Source organism: Schistocerca serialis, chromosome 11, assembly GCF_023864345.2.
Source record: "Schistocerca serialis cubense isolate TAMUIC-IGC-003099 chromosome 11, iqSchSeri2.2, whole genome shotgun sequence".
Classification (NCBI taxonomy): Eukaryota; Metazoa; Arthropoda; class Insecta; order Orthoptera; family Acrididae; genus Schistocerca; species Schistocerca serialis.
In genome coordinates this window covers 159,246,420-159,265,763 of record NC_064648.1, presented here as the reverse complement: position 1 = coordinate 159,265,763, position 19,344 = coordinate 159,246,420, and the positions used below count along the sequence as shown (strand labels likewise).

Sequence of the window (19,344 nt, the reverse complement as noted above, 5' to 3'; positions counted from 1 at the left end):
AAGAGCAATTCGGGGATGGCGACTGCATCTTTGGAGACGATCGAGCACCTGTTCATAATGCACGGCCTGTGGTGGAGTGGTTACACGACAGTAACATCCCTGTGATTGACTGTCCTGAATCCTATAGAACACGTTTGGGATGTTTTGGAACCCCAACTTCGTGTCAGGCCTCACCGACCGACGTCGATACTTCTCCTGAGTGCAGCACTCGGTGAATAATGGGCTCCCACTCCCCAAGAAATCTTAGAGCACCTGATTGAGTGGTAGTTGTCATTAAGGCTAAGAGTGGGCCAACACAATATTGAATTCCAGCATTACTGATGGAGGGCACCACGAACTTGTAAGTCATTTTCGGGCAGGTGTGCAGATACTTTTGATCATGTAGTGTATATTGTTCACTGTATAAAGTCTCAAACAGAGGCCTGGTGTGTATTGGTAACAAAGGGAATACTTTTCAGTTGTTACTGAGTTTTGTAAAAGTTGCTTGAAAAACTTTTTTGAGAGTTTTCTCAAAAGAGAAGCTATATTAGATTATGGATGTCTCCCATTGTCACATTTACGGAAGTGTTACTAGAGAAGTTATATGAGAACATTTGAATGAAGACTTCACTGCTTTCTTGTAATTTTTATTTCAAAAATAATGAAGAGTCATACAGTTAAGCTTTGTTTTTTATACACCAGAAATCAGTAGGACGGAAAGCTTGATGTTAGCAACTCTACCAGTTGCTGGTGTTTGTTCTGCCTGGCGAGATGTCGGGGGACGGCCCCGCTGTCGTCCCTTGCCCACCTGTCGGCTCCTGCCTCCAGCAGTGCAGCCGCCGCCTCTTCTTTGCCATAGGATGCGGCCCTGTGCAGCGGCGTCCACCCAACCCCATTCCTAGCATTGGGATCAGCAAAGAAGGCCACGAGCAGCTGCACCATGGCCTCACGTCCTCTGTATGCAGCCGAGTGCAGAGGTGTGTTCTTCTCGTTGTTCATGGCGGCCACGGCCGCCCCAGCCTCCAGCAAACACATCGCTGCTCCCACGTGTCCCTCTGCCACTGCCCAGTGCAGAGCAGTGTTCCTGTCCTCATCCCTCACTCCCACATCTGCCCCCGCGGCGAGCAGTGCCTGCAGCTTCTCCACTGCTCCCTCCTTAGCTGCCTTGATCAGCCTCCTGCCTCTCTCCTCTTGGGAAAGTATCCTACACAGAGCATTAAGGTTCTTACAGTTTATAACGAACATATACACCAGATGACGAGAACTATTGTGCAAGTGAACTCTGAGCAGTTCTGACTAAGCATCTTCCAGCAATGAATTACAAATCACCATTCTGTGGTACAGAACACTCTGAAATCGGTGTCGTCTCATCAACATCTTCATCCACTTTCTAGTAAACGTTCCTATATTGTAACTAATTCGGCTGTTACACTTTGTCATAATTCATTCCAAACAGTGAGTTGCTTTGATGTCAGGATGTTATTATTAAACAGTTGATAGGCTCAACTGAAACATACCTTTAATAATGATAATACTAACTCTCTACAATATTTTCACGTGGCACCAAATAGAGTTAGTCGACTTACTCCTAAATTTTGCTACAAAATGTCACCGTATAGAGAAATTTATTCGTTTGCACGAAATCATTTAAGTCAAAATATACTCTAAGACTCGAAAACGAGGCACCACGAAGGAATTATTCGAATGGGATAGAAATGGGTAATTGTGATGTACATGTATAGACAAATAAATTGTTACAATTTCAAAAAACTGATTGATATACACAAGAGACAAAGCTCCACAAATTGAGCAAGTCAGTAACGTGTCAGTCCTTGTCTGCTCCTTATGCGAGCATTTATTCAGCTTGCTATTGAATGACAGAGTTGTTGAGTTACTCCAGAACGATATCTTGCAGATTTCAGTCCAAATGGCGCATAAGACCATCAATATTCCGAGTCATTTGAGGCCTCTGCCCATAATGCTCCAAACATTCTCAATGGTGGAGGGATCTGGCGGTCTTACCAGCCAAAGTAGGAATTGAAAACCATGAAGAGAAGCAGTAAAGACTCTCGTCGTGTGCAGGCGGGCATTATGTTACTGAGATGTGTAACCAGGACGACTTGATATGAAGGGCAGCAAAACAGGGCGTGGAATATCGTTGACGTACTGCTGTGCTGTAAGGGTGCAATGGACGAAAACAAAATTTATTTTTATTAATTTTTTTTATTTATTGATTTATTTAACCTGGCAAGATTAGGGCCATCAGGCCCTCTCTTACATCTAACCAGGCATTCTACTTATTTTAGTGGGCATGTTAAACTACATCTAGTACAAAAAGTGAAATAAACAATTAGATAGGTACACCTGGAAAAGTACATGCATATAGAGTTTATATTCATAGATCATAAGCACTGTTATAATTAGACATTATTGAAGAGACAGATTTTAGATAGGAGTGCTAGCAGCAGGGAGTATGAGGGAGACTCATGGTAAAGGGAGGAGAAGAATAGAGAGACATGATGAAACATAACTGAGGAAATATAAAGGAAAAGAAGATTGTTTGGCTAATATAGATGAAGAGGAAGGCATCTCAGGAGCAAGATAGGAGACGCTAGCTTTGATATTTGACAGATGAGAGGATTGGCCTTGTACATTAATTTTGTGGAGAACGTTATGAGGATGATAGTAGGAAATGCTTCAACTTCTTCTTAAAAGCAGCAGGAGATTGAATTTTGCGCAAGGTAAGGGGCAGTTTGTTCCAGGGGCGGACAGCGGCAACTGAGAAGGAGTTTGCAAAAGTTTTTGTTTTGTGAGTGGGCACAGTTAGGATTCCAAGTAAGAGTGACCTCGTGTTTCGATTATGATGGCATGACAGGTTTTTAATCTCTGAAGCAAGGTACTGGGGTGCTTGCGCGACAAGGAGTCGGTGAAGTAGGCATAGAGTGTGGTAGTCACCCAATTTGTCCGGCCGCAGCCACCCTAGCTCGGAGTATGAAGCACTAACATGATCATATTGGCGTATGTTGCAGGTGTAACACACACAGGCATTCATGGTTAGTTCCAGCCGTCTTTTGTTTTCACTACTCATGCCTTGTTGAATCACATCACAATAGTGGAGGTTCGGTAGAACGAGTGCTTGCATGAGCTGGCGTTTCAAGTCCTGTGGAAATATGTTCTGAAACTTTTTGAGAGCATAGAGACAATCAGACGTCTTTCAGCACACTGCGACTGTATTCTCCGCCCAGTTGAGATGCTCATCCAAAGCTACACCCAAGTTCTTAACTGTTTTCTGATATGGTATTGGAGTACTGTCGAGCAGAATAGGAGGTAGCCGTTCGCGGAAATCTTAACTTATTAATTTCTGACGGGCTATTAAGAATACTTGCGTCTTTTTTGCATTTAGTTTAAGCTCCAGGCTTTTCGCCCATGTCACTACTGAAGACAGATCATCATTCATCTGAGCGATTGCAGTGTTTACCTCTTCAGGTCTGACAGGTAGAGCTGGAGGCCATCGGCATAGAAATGATATTTACAGGAGGACAGAACCGACGAAATATCGTTGACATATAAAGAAAACAAAAGTGGTCCTAAGACTGATCCTTGTGGCACTCCCGAGGAAACAGGTTCCCAGGAAGATTTTTCATTTACGCAGACAACACATTGCTGTCTGTCTTTTAAGTAGCTTTCAAACCATCTCACTGCACTATCAGAGAAATTAAGCCGTTGCATTTTTCTGAGCAATATGTCAAAGTTAACAGTGTCAAAAGCTTTGCTGAAGCCCAGTAGCGTCAATATTGTTGCCTTTCGATTGTCGATGGCATATTTCAGGTCATCAGTTACTTTAATTAGAGCAGTGTTTGTGCTGTGATGTTTACGGAAACCGGATTGAAATTTGTCATATAGGCTGAATTCATGCAAGTGTTCAGTGATTTGGTCATGAACAATATATTCAAGTGCTTCGGAAACAGCAGGCAGTATGCTAATTGGTCGGTAATCACTAGGCAGTTGCGGGTTTTCGATCTTAGGGATGGGTCGAATTATGCTTCTTTTCCATGTAGTGAGGTATATTCCGTTCACGAGGGAAAAATTAAATATGTCAGTTAAGACAGGTACTAAGATATCGGCAACATTCTTAATCATGGTTATACCGATACTGTCGTTGCCTATTGCATCAGAAGAGATTCTCATTATTGGGTACTGTTAGGAGAAAAATGGCACATCAGACCATCACTGCCAGCCAGGAGGCCATATGGTGGGCAACAGTCGTTCTGGTATCATACCACTGGCCAGAGAATCTGCATACACGTCTTTGTTTATATTTCAGTAAGATAATGCCCAACCACATTCCATGACAGTTTCTACTGCTTGTCTTCGTGCTTGTCAAATGCTACCTTGGTCAGAATGGTCTCTCCCTGGTTGAGAACATTTGGAGCATTATGGACATGGTCCTGTAACCACACTCAGACACCCCTCCCCCACAAACACACTTTTAACTACGTTCTTGTGGCTGTCATGAGTATGAGTGCAGCAGCTATAACTGTACACTCTCAGAGTAAACTAATAATTCATGCTCTTGTGTACATTACCACGAGACATATTCCTGTAAGCCAACTTTGCCTTCCTGAACATATTGGGAACATCTCACTGTTGAAGTAAATACTGAGAAATGATGGCTTGTCATTGCAATCTTACAACCTCGCTACAATGAGCTTAACATATGATACCTACATTATAATGTCACTAAGTTTGTGTTACATGTGATTAGGAGTAAAATGCAGTAAATTCTTTATAAACCAAAGGCTGTTAATTAAAAGTTCCTTTTCTTATTCTTCCATGGGAGATGCTGTGAATATTACATGTACTTGGAGATGCTAATACCACTGTTACAATGAAAAGTGAACCTGTAGAAACAAATGGAACGACTATAAGCTTATAGAGTTCATATACTCAAAATGGATCTTAGTGTTCTCAAAATTTATAAGAAACACTTCCTAATTTTCCCTATGGATTGGTGAAATAGTAATGTTGATTTGAAATGAATGTGTAGAAGTCAAGATTTTGACTACTGTAGCACATTTATAGGGGTGGGTCTGATGGAATTCATGGAGCTTTGCCTGCCTCCAGTGTGCACCAGTTTGTCATGGAATACTAATAGTGGCAATAGTACATTTAAAACACATAGAAGACTAAGTGACACCTACTGGTTCAACACATCCTAAAAATTTGTATCAAACCCTCAATTGTAGAATAAGTGACTTTGGTGTGGAGTAGCCAAGGTGGTTCATGTAGAGACATCTGTATCTGTATCTGACAGCAGTGCTGTTGTAATGGCAATCATCTGCAAACTGGATCCATGACACTGTAAGACATGTTGCCTACCATGCACTCTACCCTGAGCTCCCTTTAGTTTTGTGTGTTTGTTCTTTAAATTTCTTTTAAATTACCACAATCAGTTTAGACTAAATCAGCTAGCCATAAATCATCAAATCCAAGAGAGACAGCATGTCTCATTAGTTTTGTAATTCGTAATTAATTGCTTCACAACAATTTACTCATTTAACTTCTACAAACTGTTCAAAGACCTTTAGTTCTTGTGTTTCATTTTCATTTGTTAGTCTGTGAGAATTGTCTTTCAGTAAATTTTTTTCACTTCTAACAGTAGATGTGACTGTCCTAAGGACTGAGTGTCCATTTATGATGGATTGTCCATTTATATGGATAAAAATTTAATAAGTTTTAAATTAATGTTCCATTCTTTCATCATAATTTGATTGTAACATACATTCATCAAATTGAGTAATTCACCTGAAACAGGTACAGGTTTAACAGACTGATTTAGAGTTATAAATATTTTATCTTTCATTTTCATTTCAAGTAATGGATTATTGAATTGAGTTGGATATAAAGTTGCCAGTTCACCAACATTACATCTTTTTACCTATGTTTTAAAATCAGTAGGTATCAAATCACAATCTATATTAGCCCCCAAAATAATAATTATCTTAATTTTTACATCATTTTCAAATGTATATTGCATCACCCATTCTAAATGAAATTCCAGACTATATTTGTCAGACATTTTTTTCTGAAGATTACTTAACTGACTAATTATGCTGATAAATCTGCCTTTGTGAAGTAATCAGAAAAAAAGGCTTTCTACTTCTTTTTTGTAAAGTAATTGGTTAGACTGGTTTTATTAAGCTGAGTAATCCTTTCATTAAAATGTGTTGTGGTGAGATAGTTACACAGCTGTGTTAGAATATTTGTGTATTCAGGTTTTGTAACAAGACTGGTTAACTCATTTTCAAAATATTCTTTTGTTACTGCAACATAACAAGTAAAAGGATCTTTTGAATCTACTAATCTTTTATCTTTAAAATTACTGTATCCTTTAGTTATCTCAAAAATAGTGCATAATTCCTTATGAAATTGCTTACATAAACTTTCTACTTCTGGATGAATTTTTCCTTCTAGTTCAGTTTTTATGTTTCCTAGATTTATTTTTCCAATATTTGTAGCACCTTCAGACTGCACTAGCTTATTTCGAAAAATGTCCATTCATTAAATTTAAAATATCAGTTTTAAAATAAATAAACATAGATGATTACAAGTAAATTCGTTTTAATTCTGTTTTCTTTCAGTGTTATAAGTCATTTCTTCCCAAATAATTTACTAGTTCTTTCGCTATATTACCACCAAATTTATGCTAAACAAAATTGATATTTCTGATTTATAATAACAAGTACACTGGGTACCAACATGATCAGATGTATCTAAATTAACTATTCCACATTTAGTAATTTTTGAATTAGTAGACAATTCTTCAGTGGTGAATATACCACGAAATATTTCATACTTCATTCCTTAGCAAGATTTTCTATATTAAATTGACTGAATGGGGTTTCGACAGAAATCGATTACAGTTTTGCAATTTTTTTCTCTTTTCTCATTCCAGCACCAGATTTCTTTTCAGTTGCCCTGTTATGTCTTTTTTGTTCTTCAAATTCTTTGTCAGTTTTCTTTTTATTTGCTACTACATTGCAATGGCTGCAGCACCACAGCTAGTGAACTAATAGTTGCTAGATATGCTAATGCAGCCGATAGTAATGATGAAAATCCTCCTTCATGTTTTCTTAGTCCAGAACCTTCTTTCTTTATCAAAATATATTCAACAATATTTTACACAATCGTCATACCTAATGCAATAAGTAATTTTCCTCCAATTTTTTTATTTCTCTTTTTTTTAGGATCCATAATATTTGATTTTTCATTGTTTAGTTTAATTTTAATTGATTTTGGTTTAGTCTTGCAACTAGGTACCGATTTGTAATCAATACTGAAGTTATTGATTGGAATACTCTCTTTGAAATTCTGAAAGTGGCAGCGGTAAAATACAGGGAGCATAAGGATAGTTACAATTTGTACAGAAACCAGATGGCAGTTATAAGAGTCAAGGGGCATGAAATGGAAGCAGTGGTTGGGAAGGGAGTGAGACAGGGTTGTAGCCTCTCCCCAATGTTATTCAATCTGTATATTGAGCAAGCAGTAAAGGAAACAAAAGAAAAATTTGGAGTAGGAATTAAAATCCACGGAGAAAAAATAAAAATTTTGAGGTTTCCCGATGACATTGTAATTCTCTCAGAGATAGCAAAGGACCTAGCAGAGCAGCTGAACGGAATGGACATGGTCTTGAAAGGAGGATATAAGGTGAACATAAACAAAAGCAAAACGTGGATAATGGAATGTAGTCGAATTAAGTTTGTGGAAAGAAGTGCGAGATGGGCGCTGTTGCAAACACATTTCACCAAAAAGCATTAAGCGTTTAGACACGGCGACAAAACTTCTCAAAGGCTAAAGACCCATTCACACCGCTGTGCACAGAGTTAGGGGTTGTCTTGTCACCGGCCACTGTTTTCCGTAGCCCTCGCCACTAAGCGAGAGGCTGCCTGTGGTTATAAGCACATTTCCAGGATCGATATATTCAATGTTGAGTGATAAGACAGAACTATTGACAGATCGGTTTGCAAATACTGCCCTACATACTACGTAGTAGCAATCCTACTATTTGACGTTCACAGAAATGCACTGGGTACCAGATACGCTTCCCTAACTAAGTATATTACTGCGAAATTGAAGATTCTATCATCGCAAATGTCCCGCAGACGTGTTTGTCCCATATTGGGCAATGACTTCGAGAGAGTATGTAGATATACAAATCGCGCCGATGTGTGGTACAGCTTTGCAATGTCGACTGTTGAAACAAGACGAATGGCACGTTTAATAAGAGGAATGAAAAATGACAACTGTTGTGTTCGTGCTCATTCAAAAAAAATTGCGGAATTGTTTTAATATATACCAAGAATGTTAAACAGACTACGGTAGAATTTCGAGATGTAAGACGCTGCAGGAATAATACTAGCATGTTGCCAACAGAGAGCACGTGATCCGTTTGTCGAGGCGAACACAAAGCCATGAGGAGTATAAGGTTTGCGCTTGTAGCCCGGTTATTTAAACACGATCGGACAGATATCCGCCATTTGCACGCTTTCATCACTGCTTCACCTGTACGATTCTATGTGTGTCACATTTCGTTTGCGGGGTTTGACATATGTTTATTCTAGATTGTGTTGACAGTTGAACTCTATCCCCTGCCTCAGTTACAACTCCAGTTCTTTGCACAGTTGTATTTTATTGACAAAAGGTACACACCAAAATATTACGTTAATCTAAATTCATTATATTACTGCTTCTGGTCACTTCTTCAACTATTTTTCAACAAGCAAAATGGAACTTTGGCAACTAAATTTTGAATTTTAAACAGGTTTATGGTACGTTGCCATTATATCAGCAACTGTAAGACAGGTTGTAGTTAATACTTGGTAGTAAGTAGAAATCCTGCTTGGCAACTGAGACTGCTGAAATTGTTTTATTATCTATCCCCTTTATCTGCATAGCAATTCCATGAAGCATTACAAGCGCTATGGGTTTTTTTCATTTTGAGTGGAGTAGCATTCATGTCTCGTGTGATGTATTTAATTTTGTGATATGTTTGCTTAAGTTTGTAACGTTTCCCCATCAGTTCCGGCGTTGATGCAGACTTTGTTAACCAGATAATGTCGGACGTTGTTTCAAACAATGTACAGGGATTCAACCAGGTGACATCTTTGACAGCCACCATGTTACCATTGGCCACTGAAAAAAGAATGACCACGTTCTTCTGTCAAAATATCAGTGCCTGATGAAGACATCACATAACTGCATTTGCGTAAGTTATTTGAACATTATATGCAACAACAGAAACTAGAGTTTCACGGAGGGAACTGGCGTCTATTGGTAATGAATGGCGTATTTTTCAATTGCTATTGAGTTTTGTAGAGGTAGCTCAAGAAATATTTTGCAGTCTGTTTCCACTAGAAAGGTTACTTACATTAGTTTGCAGTAATCGCCTGTCATCACTGTCGGTGGTGTTACTAGAGCAGCTATATCTGCTATGAAATGATAGGTGCAAATGAATGACAATAGAATTAATATTTTTGTACTGCTTATATTAAATTGTCTCACTCTAGGGCTGTAGAACTGAAAGCTTCATGTTAGCAACTGTACCAGTCGCTGATGGTTGTTCTTCCTGGCATGCTGACGGGGGGTATTCCCCTCATCGTCCCTAGCCTCTGTATTGGCTCCAAACTCTAGCAGTACAGTTGCCACCTGTAAGTGGCCTTTATATGCCGCCCAGTGCAGCGGCGTCCACCCCCATAGGTTCTTGGCGTTGGCGTCAGCAGAGGACCTCACAAGCAGTCGCACCACAGCTGTGTGGCCAGCAGTTGCAGCTGAGTGCAGAGGTGTGTTCTGCCTGACATTCCTGGCAGCCACCTCAGCTCCACCCTCCAGCAGACACCTCGCAGCTTCCAGGTGTCCCTCCCACGCTGCCCAGTGCAGGGCGGTCCTCCTGTCCCCGTCCATCGCTCCCACGTCTGTCCCCACTGCTAGCAGCGCCCTCAGCTCTTTTATTTTTCCCTCCTGAGCTGCCTCGATGAGCCTCCTGCCTTTCTCCTCTCGAGAAAGGTTCCTGTGCAGGTCATGGAGATCATTTCGCTTCAACATTACACACACACACACACACACACACACACACACACACAAAATGATGAAGAGTTGGAGATGTCAAACTGTGAGCTGTCAGAGACCCTCCAGTGATAAACTATACATCTACAAATCTTCCTTCTATAGTATAGAGCATTCAAAAATCAGTATATAAAGCAGACCTCATCCACTTTCCATTAAAAATTCCTACATTTCTTCTCACAACTAAATCGGCTATCACATTTTTTCATAATTAATTCCAAACTGTAATTTCGTTTGGTTTCAGGATTTTATTGCTAACTCCTGAAATTTACACATAAAACACCCAGCACCAGCCCTGTGTGTCCAGAAATCCATTCTGACACTAAAAAAGGAAGTACACGAAACTAGTCTTGCCTTTAGGTACTTAAAGATAATTTCCTCACAATGCAGCAATACATCATCACTAATTAAAGAAAATTAATTTTGTTCTAAATAACCAGTCCAAAATATTTAATTTATAACAATGGCTGTATGTCAGCTCTCCCTCCATCCATAAAAACACACTACATATGTCCTGCTACATGCAAATTAGCTCATGTTCAACTTCAAAAAGCATTCACCAAAGGAAGATTCATGCACATCTTGACAGTCATACATGCCAAATAGCACAGACAAGTTCACACCAGGGTAGGGACAGGAAAGTGCACATGTGCCCCACTCACCCCCCCCCCCCCTTCCTCCTCTGGTTGCTGTGTACATCATCCCATCAGCAAAACATGTGGACTATGAGAGTAACTCAACATTTCATGGATCTCCATAACCCAGTCTTATCATCCTGAAATCACTGTATACCTCACTGCAATGAGCCTCATAGACAATATCAACACTCTGATATCACGAGTCATGTGTTACATCTGGTGAGAAGTAAACTGCAGCAAATTATTTGTGAATCAAAGGCAATTAAGAACGAAGTCGTTTGCTCATTCTGCCAGGGATGTGTGTGTGTGGGGGGGGGGGGGGGGGCGGGGGGGAGGATGTTACAGTTGATAAACCCAACATCTGCCAACCAAAGACTCAGTTTCTTTTACTATACGTTTCACATCTGAATAGAGATGACGATGTGATTAATTCACCTGGAAATGCGTTAGAACAAAGAAATTGATTATCAGCTCATACAGTTCACATACTCATAAAGGATATTCTCAGAATTATGTGAAACCCTTCTTGCTCCTTCTTATCAAATGGCGAGATACTTCACAGTTTTTAATCTCGTGGGACTGGTAAAAAACTTCTCTTCTCATTTTTCACTGTAACATTTTTTTCCTCTTTTTGTACTGGTGTAAGAAATTAGAGAAAGTTTCATTAGATCATAGCTGGCAGCACTAAGAGCCTAACGCCAAAATATCTTTCAATCATGATGTTTTCAACATGGGAAAACGTATCTTACATAAACAAAAAGTAATTGAAATTAACTAAATACACTGAAATGAAGTGATATCAGTCAAAACTGGTCAGATAAGATGAACCAGCAGTGTAAAGAAACTGTGGTAACAAATGAAAAATGGTGCCAGACTAGCACTAGAATCCTGATTTCCTATTTAGTGCCAGTACCCATTTCTTTCATTCTTTCACACTGACAGATAATAATAAGAAGTCTTTTATTCCTGAAGCACGAGTGTCTTCTACTTTCCATTCCATTATTTAAGATTGACAGCTCCAATTTGGTTCAAGATTGTGTCTCAATTCGGTATGCATGTCACTTGCTCAGTAATTTTTTTGTCATTCAGCTCTGTACAGCGTTTAGTCTATTAAACATCATTGGCTTTATTGCAGGTGTGGACTTCATAAAATGCTGTGCAATTTCTCTCTGACAGTGATGGTATCAATAATTATGTTGATCAGAAAGTCTTTCCTATGGGGCTACAATGTCATGAAGAGACGTTTGGCTATAGAATTGTCTTTGTTGTGAAGTATTTTCTTGTCTTCTGTGATGTCTGGCACCATTGCTTGAGCTCCAATATATGCCTCAAGTACCAGGAGTATTTCTGTGTGTTGTAGTGTTGTGGTACTAAAGACAGACCTGAATGTGTTGCCACATCACACTAACCAACATACCATTACCTGTGTTCAAGTAGAAAATGAGGTTGGTAGTGGAATGACTGCTGTTAAAAATATAATGACATATGCATTCATAAAGATTACCGTTTTTGCCTCATGAAAATTTCTTGTATCGTGGTCTTTCATCGTCGCAAGCATTGCCTTAGATTTATACTCCAAGTTAACTGAAACCACGGCCCACAATCATGTTAAACTATTTCATGTTTAGGCCTCTAATAATCACGCCTAAGACTTGGGGTGAGATTTTTTGCAATCAATTTTAGGTCTTGTCTTTTGGACATATGTTGTTAAAATTTCTTTGGTTTTTCACAGATCTTGCTTCTTGTTGATCAGAAAACTGATTTCATGTGCATGTTCCTGACATATTGTTGTCATGATGGAAACATCTTGGCCACAGAGACTGATAAAATATTTTTTTTCTGGCATGCTGTGGTACTCATTTGTGTATTGCATCACTGTTCATCTGATTTTGTGTTTTTCATACTCTAGACTACCAACGTATCCAAATTTAGAAATGTGGTTGCTGTGTCACAAGTTGCCCATATTTATGCAAAAGCTTGACTCAAATAGCGCTAGCGAAGCAGAGTGATCTGAGAAGGTACCTGGCCACTTTTCTGAGTCCTATGTTCGTGGACAAGAAACACACACTATCACACACACACTCTCACTCCCACACACTCTCTCACACACACTCTTTCTCTCTCCCTCTCTCTCTTTCTCTCTGTCTGTCACATACATAAACACACACACACACACACACACACACACACACACACACACACACACACACGCACAGTAGCGAAAACATTATGACCATCTGCATAACAGCTTGTTGGTTCATCTTCGGAACAAACTGTAACACAAATTCTGCATGGCATGGATTCAATAAATCCCTAGCAGGTTTCTGGAGGTTTATGGTTGTCAACTCACAGGCCACAAAACTCTCGTAAGGAACAGGCTGGTGGTTTGTGGGCATGGAGCTGGTGCACCACATGTGTTCCATTGGGGGCGGATAAGGCAATTGTTGTGGCTAGCATATCAACCCGAGTTCACCACAGGTCCCATAAGAAGCTCAGGCGAATGTCCCCCATTGCATACTGCTCCCCATAGCTGTATCCATGCACATTCCATGTTTACAGAAGCTGTCTGCTGGCTAACAACTTATCCAGACACAACCATCAATGAAGTGGTAACTAGGAGTGTGATCCATTCGCCCATGTGATACATTTACATTGATCTATTGTCTGACCTATAAAAACATGTGCACAATGCAATTTTAACTCAAGACTTCATTTGGTCTGTTTTGAAACTGAATCCCTTGTTCAACAATATTCACTGAACAGTGTGCTCCAAAACACTTGTGCCTGCCCCAAAATTGTACTCTACTCAACAGATCTGCCAGAGATAAGCTCCAGCCTCCATAATCTATCATGGGACCAGGATATCGAACACTTTCTTATCTACTCATGGTTTCGCTATCCTTCAGATGCTTTCCATAGATGCTCGGGATAGAATCATGCAAACAGCCAATGAGCCCCAACATTTCTAAAATGCCCCTTCACATGTGCCAGACTCTTAACAATCTGCTGTTTGTCATTTAGATCAGTGGGCCTCTCCGTTTCTGGTTCATACCATCACTACACTTTCACTACCATGTCATGTGCCCACAACACAGCCAGGTGGCAGTGGTCATGTTTTGGCTCCTCAGTATATATACATATCTTATCCGATCTAGTCCTGCTTTGGGCACATATTAAGCATAATGGTGGTGTAAAATCCATTAAGAAAAGTTATTAATTATTTATTAAAATTAAAGTTTGACTTCTAGTCGACTTTATAATTCACACAATCAAAATGATCCCCCCCCCCTTTAGTATTAGAGCACAAATTAACTATGTATTCTCTAAAGGAACTGTTCCCACTAATTCTGTTTTCTGTTATGGAGAGCGTAAAATTACTCACTGAAAACATACCTTTGAACTGCACCATTATGCCTCTCCCATATTTTAAACCTGTGGGTGTTTTACAGTTTACTCTGTTTTTAAACAAAGCTGCAGTTCTATTCACATTATTAACAATATGCCCACTTTATACTGCCATGTGCACAAGCAAATGTGCAACACCGAATGACAATTCGCTCTGGTGTTAACGTTATATGTGCGTGGGCAAACTGCATTAAGTCACATTCGGTTTGCATTCACTTCGATTTGCATGCATTTGTGTTTGCTCATGTTCCTGTTATAAAATAGGAGAATGGTGGAAATTACGTAAAATTGGAGAGACTATGAAAAAATACAGAAAAATGACACTACTTACATATGTCAGGGTGTGGTCTCTGCTGTTGTCATTAGTGTTGGTATTAACAAATAGACCTAGAGTGACATTGTTTGTTATTAACAAATAGACACATCCTCCCCCTATGCTGTCCAGCTGCAGAGTAACCTCTCCCACACAAGTGTCTCAGGCATAAAAGATGAAGGTGTGGAGGGGGTGCATGATCCTCATTGGCCCAGAAGGGAGGTGATTCCCCTGGGTGACCTTGAACAATTCCCAGTGCTTTCCCAGGGAGGGGGGCGGGAGGAAATTGGGGATGCTAGGAACTCAAGTGTGTAACCAGGCACCAGATGTCATTATCAGTATGACACAAATTTTCAATAATCACTAGACATTCAGTAATTTTTGAGAACATGTCTCTCTAAAGTACAGCGGTTTATATATTATTTAAATATCAAGATGAACAGTCACAACCACAATAAGCTTTTCCTTAATGTATAAGGTACTGGTTTGGGTATGTTTTCTACCATTTCCAGAACCACACCACGATGGTAGAATCTGGCTGTGAATAGAGCATGTGTTACACAGTTAGCATTTGTGGATGTGTAGTACCTGCTCTCTTCGCAGCCACCATCTACCATCGTGGTGTGGTTCTGGAGATGGTATAACAGACTGAAACCAGTAACTTAATACATTAAGAAAAGCTTATTGCTGTTGTGACTGTTCATGTCCATTTTTAGATCACTAGATACATAGGTACCTAAAGAAGTCATTTAAAGAAAATACTAATTATATTAAAACACAAACTCAAAACAAGTCTACTGAATATTCAGTTTTCCCTCCTACTTTCATGTCTGATTACTATTCCTTCATCATTTCTTTCAGGGAACCTGTTTACATTTATATCTACAGTTTCCACAAAATCTAGGTTTTGTGGAATGGCATGCACTAAAACCCTGCTTCCACACACACACATACATTTCCTTTAGGACTAATATGTAAGATCCGTAATCATCACTGAATGCAGAAACTGCATGAAACGCAGTAACACACAGGATGTAGTTTGTATGGCACATTTCCCATGCAGTTGCATTAGAGTGGTTCTTAGCTGAACATAAACACTATAAACACTGAGAACGATGTACATCTCTCTTACGCACATCCAGTCAAACTTCAAATTCCACCATATAATAACTCAAAAACTTCGAGTACAGCTGTAACCCCTACTTCATCAAAAAATTCGGTTATTTTAGTGTGAAACTTGGTTATTGCAACAATAGTTAGTACTACAACTGTAGAAGTACTGCACGTGTAGTGACGCAACTCACCGCATCCGACGTACAGTGGCATCGTCAGTTGGAGGGGTGTGGCAAGTTGCCACGTGTGGTGGGGCTGTGACAGCAGTTTGGCCGTAATCGCCGTGGGAGCGAGTGATGGGTGCTGACCTGCTCTCTGTAGTGGCTGCGGTACTGCACAGAGAGACACTGCGTGGGCAGGTGTATACATATGGGGGCCAGAGGACTAGCATTTACTTACACCACCAGTTATGGAATGTCTACAGATAAACAGGGTGATTCAAAAAGAATACCACAACTTTAGGAATTTAAAACTCTGCAACGACAAAAGGCAGAGCTAAGCACTATCTGTCAGCGAATTAAGGGAGCTATAAAGTTTCATTTAGTTGTACATTTGTTCGCTTGAGGCGCTGTTGACTAGGCGTCAGCGTCAGTTGATGCTAAGATGGCGACCGCTCAACAGAAAGCTTTTTGTGTTATTGAGTACGGCAGAAGTGAATCGACGACAGTTGTTCAGCGTGCATTTCGAACGAAGTATGGTGTTAAACCTTCTGATAGGTGGTGTATTAAACGTTGGTATAAACAGTTTACAGAGAATGGGTGTTTGTGTAAAGGGAAAAGTTCTGGACGGCCGAGAACGAGTGATGAAAATGTAGCACGCATCCAGCAAGCATTTGTTCGCAGCCCAGGAAAATCGACTCGCAGAGCTAGCAGAGAGCTGCAAATTCCACAATCAACTGTATGGAGAGTCCTACGAAAAAGGTTAGTTATGAAACCTTATCGTCTGAAATTGGTTCAAGCACTGTCTGCAGCTGATAAGATTAAAAGAATCGATTTCTGTGATTTTATCCTTCCTCAAATGGAAACAGATGAGTCTTTCGTTTCAAAGAAGTTTAGTGATGAAGCAACTTTCCACACTAAAGGGAAAGTCAACCGTCACAATGTCTGTATATGGGGCACTGAGAATCTGCGGGAAACAACTCAGTATGAACGTGACTCGCCTAAGGTGAACGTTTTCTGTGCCATTTCAGCCAATAAAGTTTTTGGTCCCTTTTTCTTCGAAGGTGCTACTGTAACTGGACTACAGTATCTGGAGATGTTAGAGAATGGGCTGTTCCCTCAGCTCGAACAAGAAGCACAACAATTCATATTTCAGCAGGATGGAGCGCCACCACATTGGCACTTATCTGTCCGTAACTACCTGAACGTCAACTACCCGAGGCGATGGATCGGCCGCCAGGCAGCCCGTGACAGAGCACTTCATCACTGGCCTCCAAGAAGCCCTGATCTTACCCTCTGCGATTTTTTCTTATGGGGGTATGTTAAGGATATGGTGTTTCGGCCACCTCTCCCAGCCACCATTGATGATTTGAAACGAGAAATAACAGCAGCTATCCAAACTGTTACGCCTGATATGCTACAGAGAGTGTGGAACGAGTTGGAGAATCAGGTTGATATTGCTCGAGTGTCTGGAGGGGGCCATATTGAACATCTCTGAACTTGTTTTTGACTGAAAAAAAACCTTTTTAAATACTCTTTGTAATGATGTACAACAGAAAGTTATATTATGTTTCTTTCATTAAATACACATTTTTAAAGTTGTGGTATTCTTTTTGAATCACCCTGTATTTCTTACAAGTTATACCTTAATCCTGTGGTATCCAAGAGACTGAAAGATTCAAATAGTTCAAATGGCTCTGAGCACTATGAAACTTAACATCTGAAGTCATCAGTCCCCTAGACCGAGAACTACTTAAACCTAACTAACCTAAGGACATCACACACATCCATGACCGAGGCAGGATTCGAACCTGCAACCGTAGCAGCAGTGCAGTTCCAGACTGAAGCGCCTAGAACCGCTCGGCCACAGTGGACAGCAGACTGAAAGAATTTAGTTATGGAAACTGCAGTGGTGTTGCATACATGTACCAAGAGAGTGAATATGGCATTGTTGGCCGGCAGACCCCCATATGGGGAAGTTAGGCCGGCTCTTATTTCAGTCGACGCCACATTGGGCGACTTGCATGCCGGTGATGAGGATGAAACGATGATAATGACAACACAGCGTCCAGTCCACAAGCGGAAAAATCTCCAACTGGGCCTGGAATCGAACCCGGGGCCACTTGCACAGGAGGCGAGTACGTTACCACCCAGATTAGCACGTGGACAGAGTGAAACACTCCTCGAAACTGAAATAAGAACGCCGTGAATTCATTGTCCCAGGAAGGGGAAACTTTATTGACACATTCCTGGGGTCAGATACATCACATGATCACACTGACAGAACCACAGGCACATAGACACAGGCAACAGAGCATGCACAATGTCGGCACTAGTACAGTGTATATCCACCTTTCGCAGCAATACAGGCTGCTATTCTCCCATGGAGACGATCGTAGAGACGCTGGATGTAGTCCTGTGGAACGGCTTGCCATGCCATTTCCACCTGGCGCCTCAGTTGGACCAGCGTTCGTGCTGGACGTGCAGACCGCGTGAGACGACGCTTCATCCAGTCCCAAACATGCTCAATGGGGGACAGATCCGGAGATCTTGCTGACCAGGGTAGTTGACTTACACCTTCTAGAGCACGTTGGGTGGCACGGGATACATGCGGACGTGCATTGTCCTGTTGGAACAGCAAGTTCCCTTGCCAGTCTAGGAATGGTAGAACGAAGGGTTCGATGACGGTTTGGATGTACCGTGCACTATTCAGTGTCCCCTCGACGATCACCAGTGGTGTACGGCCAGTGTAGGAGATCGCTCCCCACACCATGATGCCGGGTGTTGGCCCTGTGTGCCTCGCTCGTATGCAGTCCTGATTGTGGCGCTCACCTGCACGGCGCCAAACACGCATACGACCATCATTGGCACCAAGGCAGAAGCGACTCTCATCGCTGAAGACGACACGTCTCCATTCGTCCCTCCATTCACGCCTGTCACGACACCACTGGAGGCGGGCTGCACGATGTTGGGGCGTGAGCGGAAGACGGCATAACGGTGTGCGGGACCGTAGCCCAGCTTCATGGAGACGGTTGCGAATGGTCCTCGCCGATACCCCAGGAGCAACAGTGTCCCTAATTTGCTGGGAAGTGGCGGTGCGGTCCCCTACGGCACTGCGTAGGATCCTACGGTCTTGGCGTGCATCCGTGCGTCGCTGCGGTCCGGTCCCAGGTCGACGGGCACGTGCACCTTCCGCCGACCACTGGCGACAACATCGATGTACTGTGGAGACCTCACGCCCCAAGTGTTGAGCAATTCAGCGGTACGTCCACCCGGCCTCCCGCATGCCCACTATACGCCCACGCTCAAAGTCCGTCAACTGCACATACGGTTCACGTCCACGCTGTCGCGGCATGCTACCAGTGTTAAAGACTGCGATGGAGCTCCGTATGCCACGGCAAACTGGCTGACACTGACGGCGGCGGTACACAAATGCTGCGCAGCTAGCGCCATTCGACGGCCAACACCGCGGTTCCTGGTGTGTCCGCTGTGCCGTGCGTGTGATCATTGCTTGTACAGTCTCCGGAGCAAGTATGGTGGGTCTGACACATCGGTGTCAATGTGTTCTTTTTTCCATTTCCAGGAGTGTATATGTAACACACAAAGCTTACTACAG

General features: G+C 41.5%; 1 protein-coding gene across 2 annotated transcripts in view; it reads right to left on the bottom strand.

Annotated features, from left to right (window-relative positions):
* Positions 1-610: 610 nt before the first annotated feature.
* The window catches only part of LOC126426798 (serine/threonine-protein phosphatase 6 regulatory ankyrin repeat subunit C-like), a 32,740-nt gene continuing 14,006 nt past the window's right edge, over positions 611-19,344 (bottom strand). The window contains exons 5-6 of one of the 2 annotated variants that reach the window (XM_050088799.1): positions 15,762-15,902; positions 611-1,183 (exon numbers count right to left, since the gene is read on the bottom strand). In XM_050088799.1, the coding sequence (XP_049944756.1) occupies positions 685-1,183; positions 15,762-15,902 (640 nt within the window). In that variant the 3' untranslated portion in view covers positions 611-684. Of the gene's footprint in view, positions 1,184-9,507; positions 10,046-15,761; positions 15,903-19,344 lie in introns of those variants that run through there. The other variant, XM_050088800.1, reaches the window with a different exon arrangement.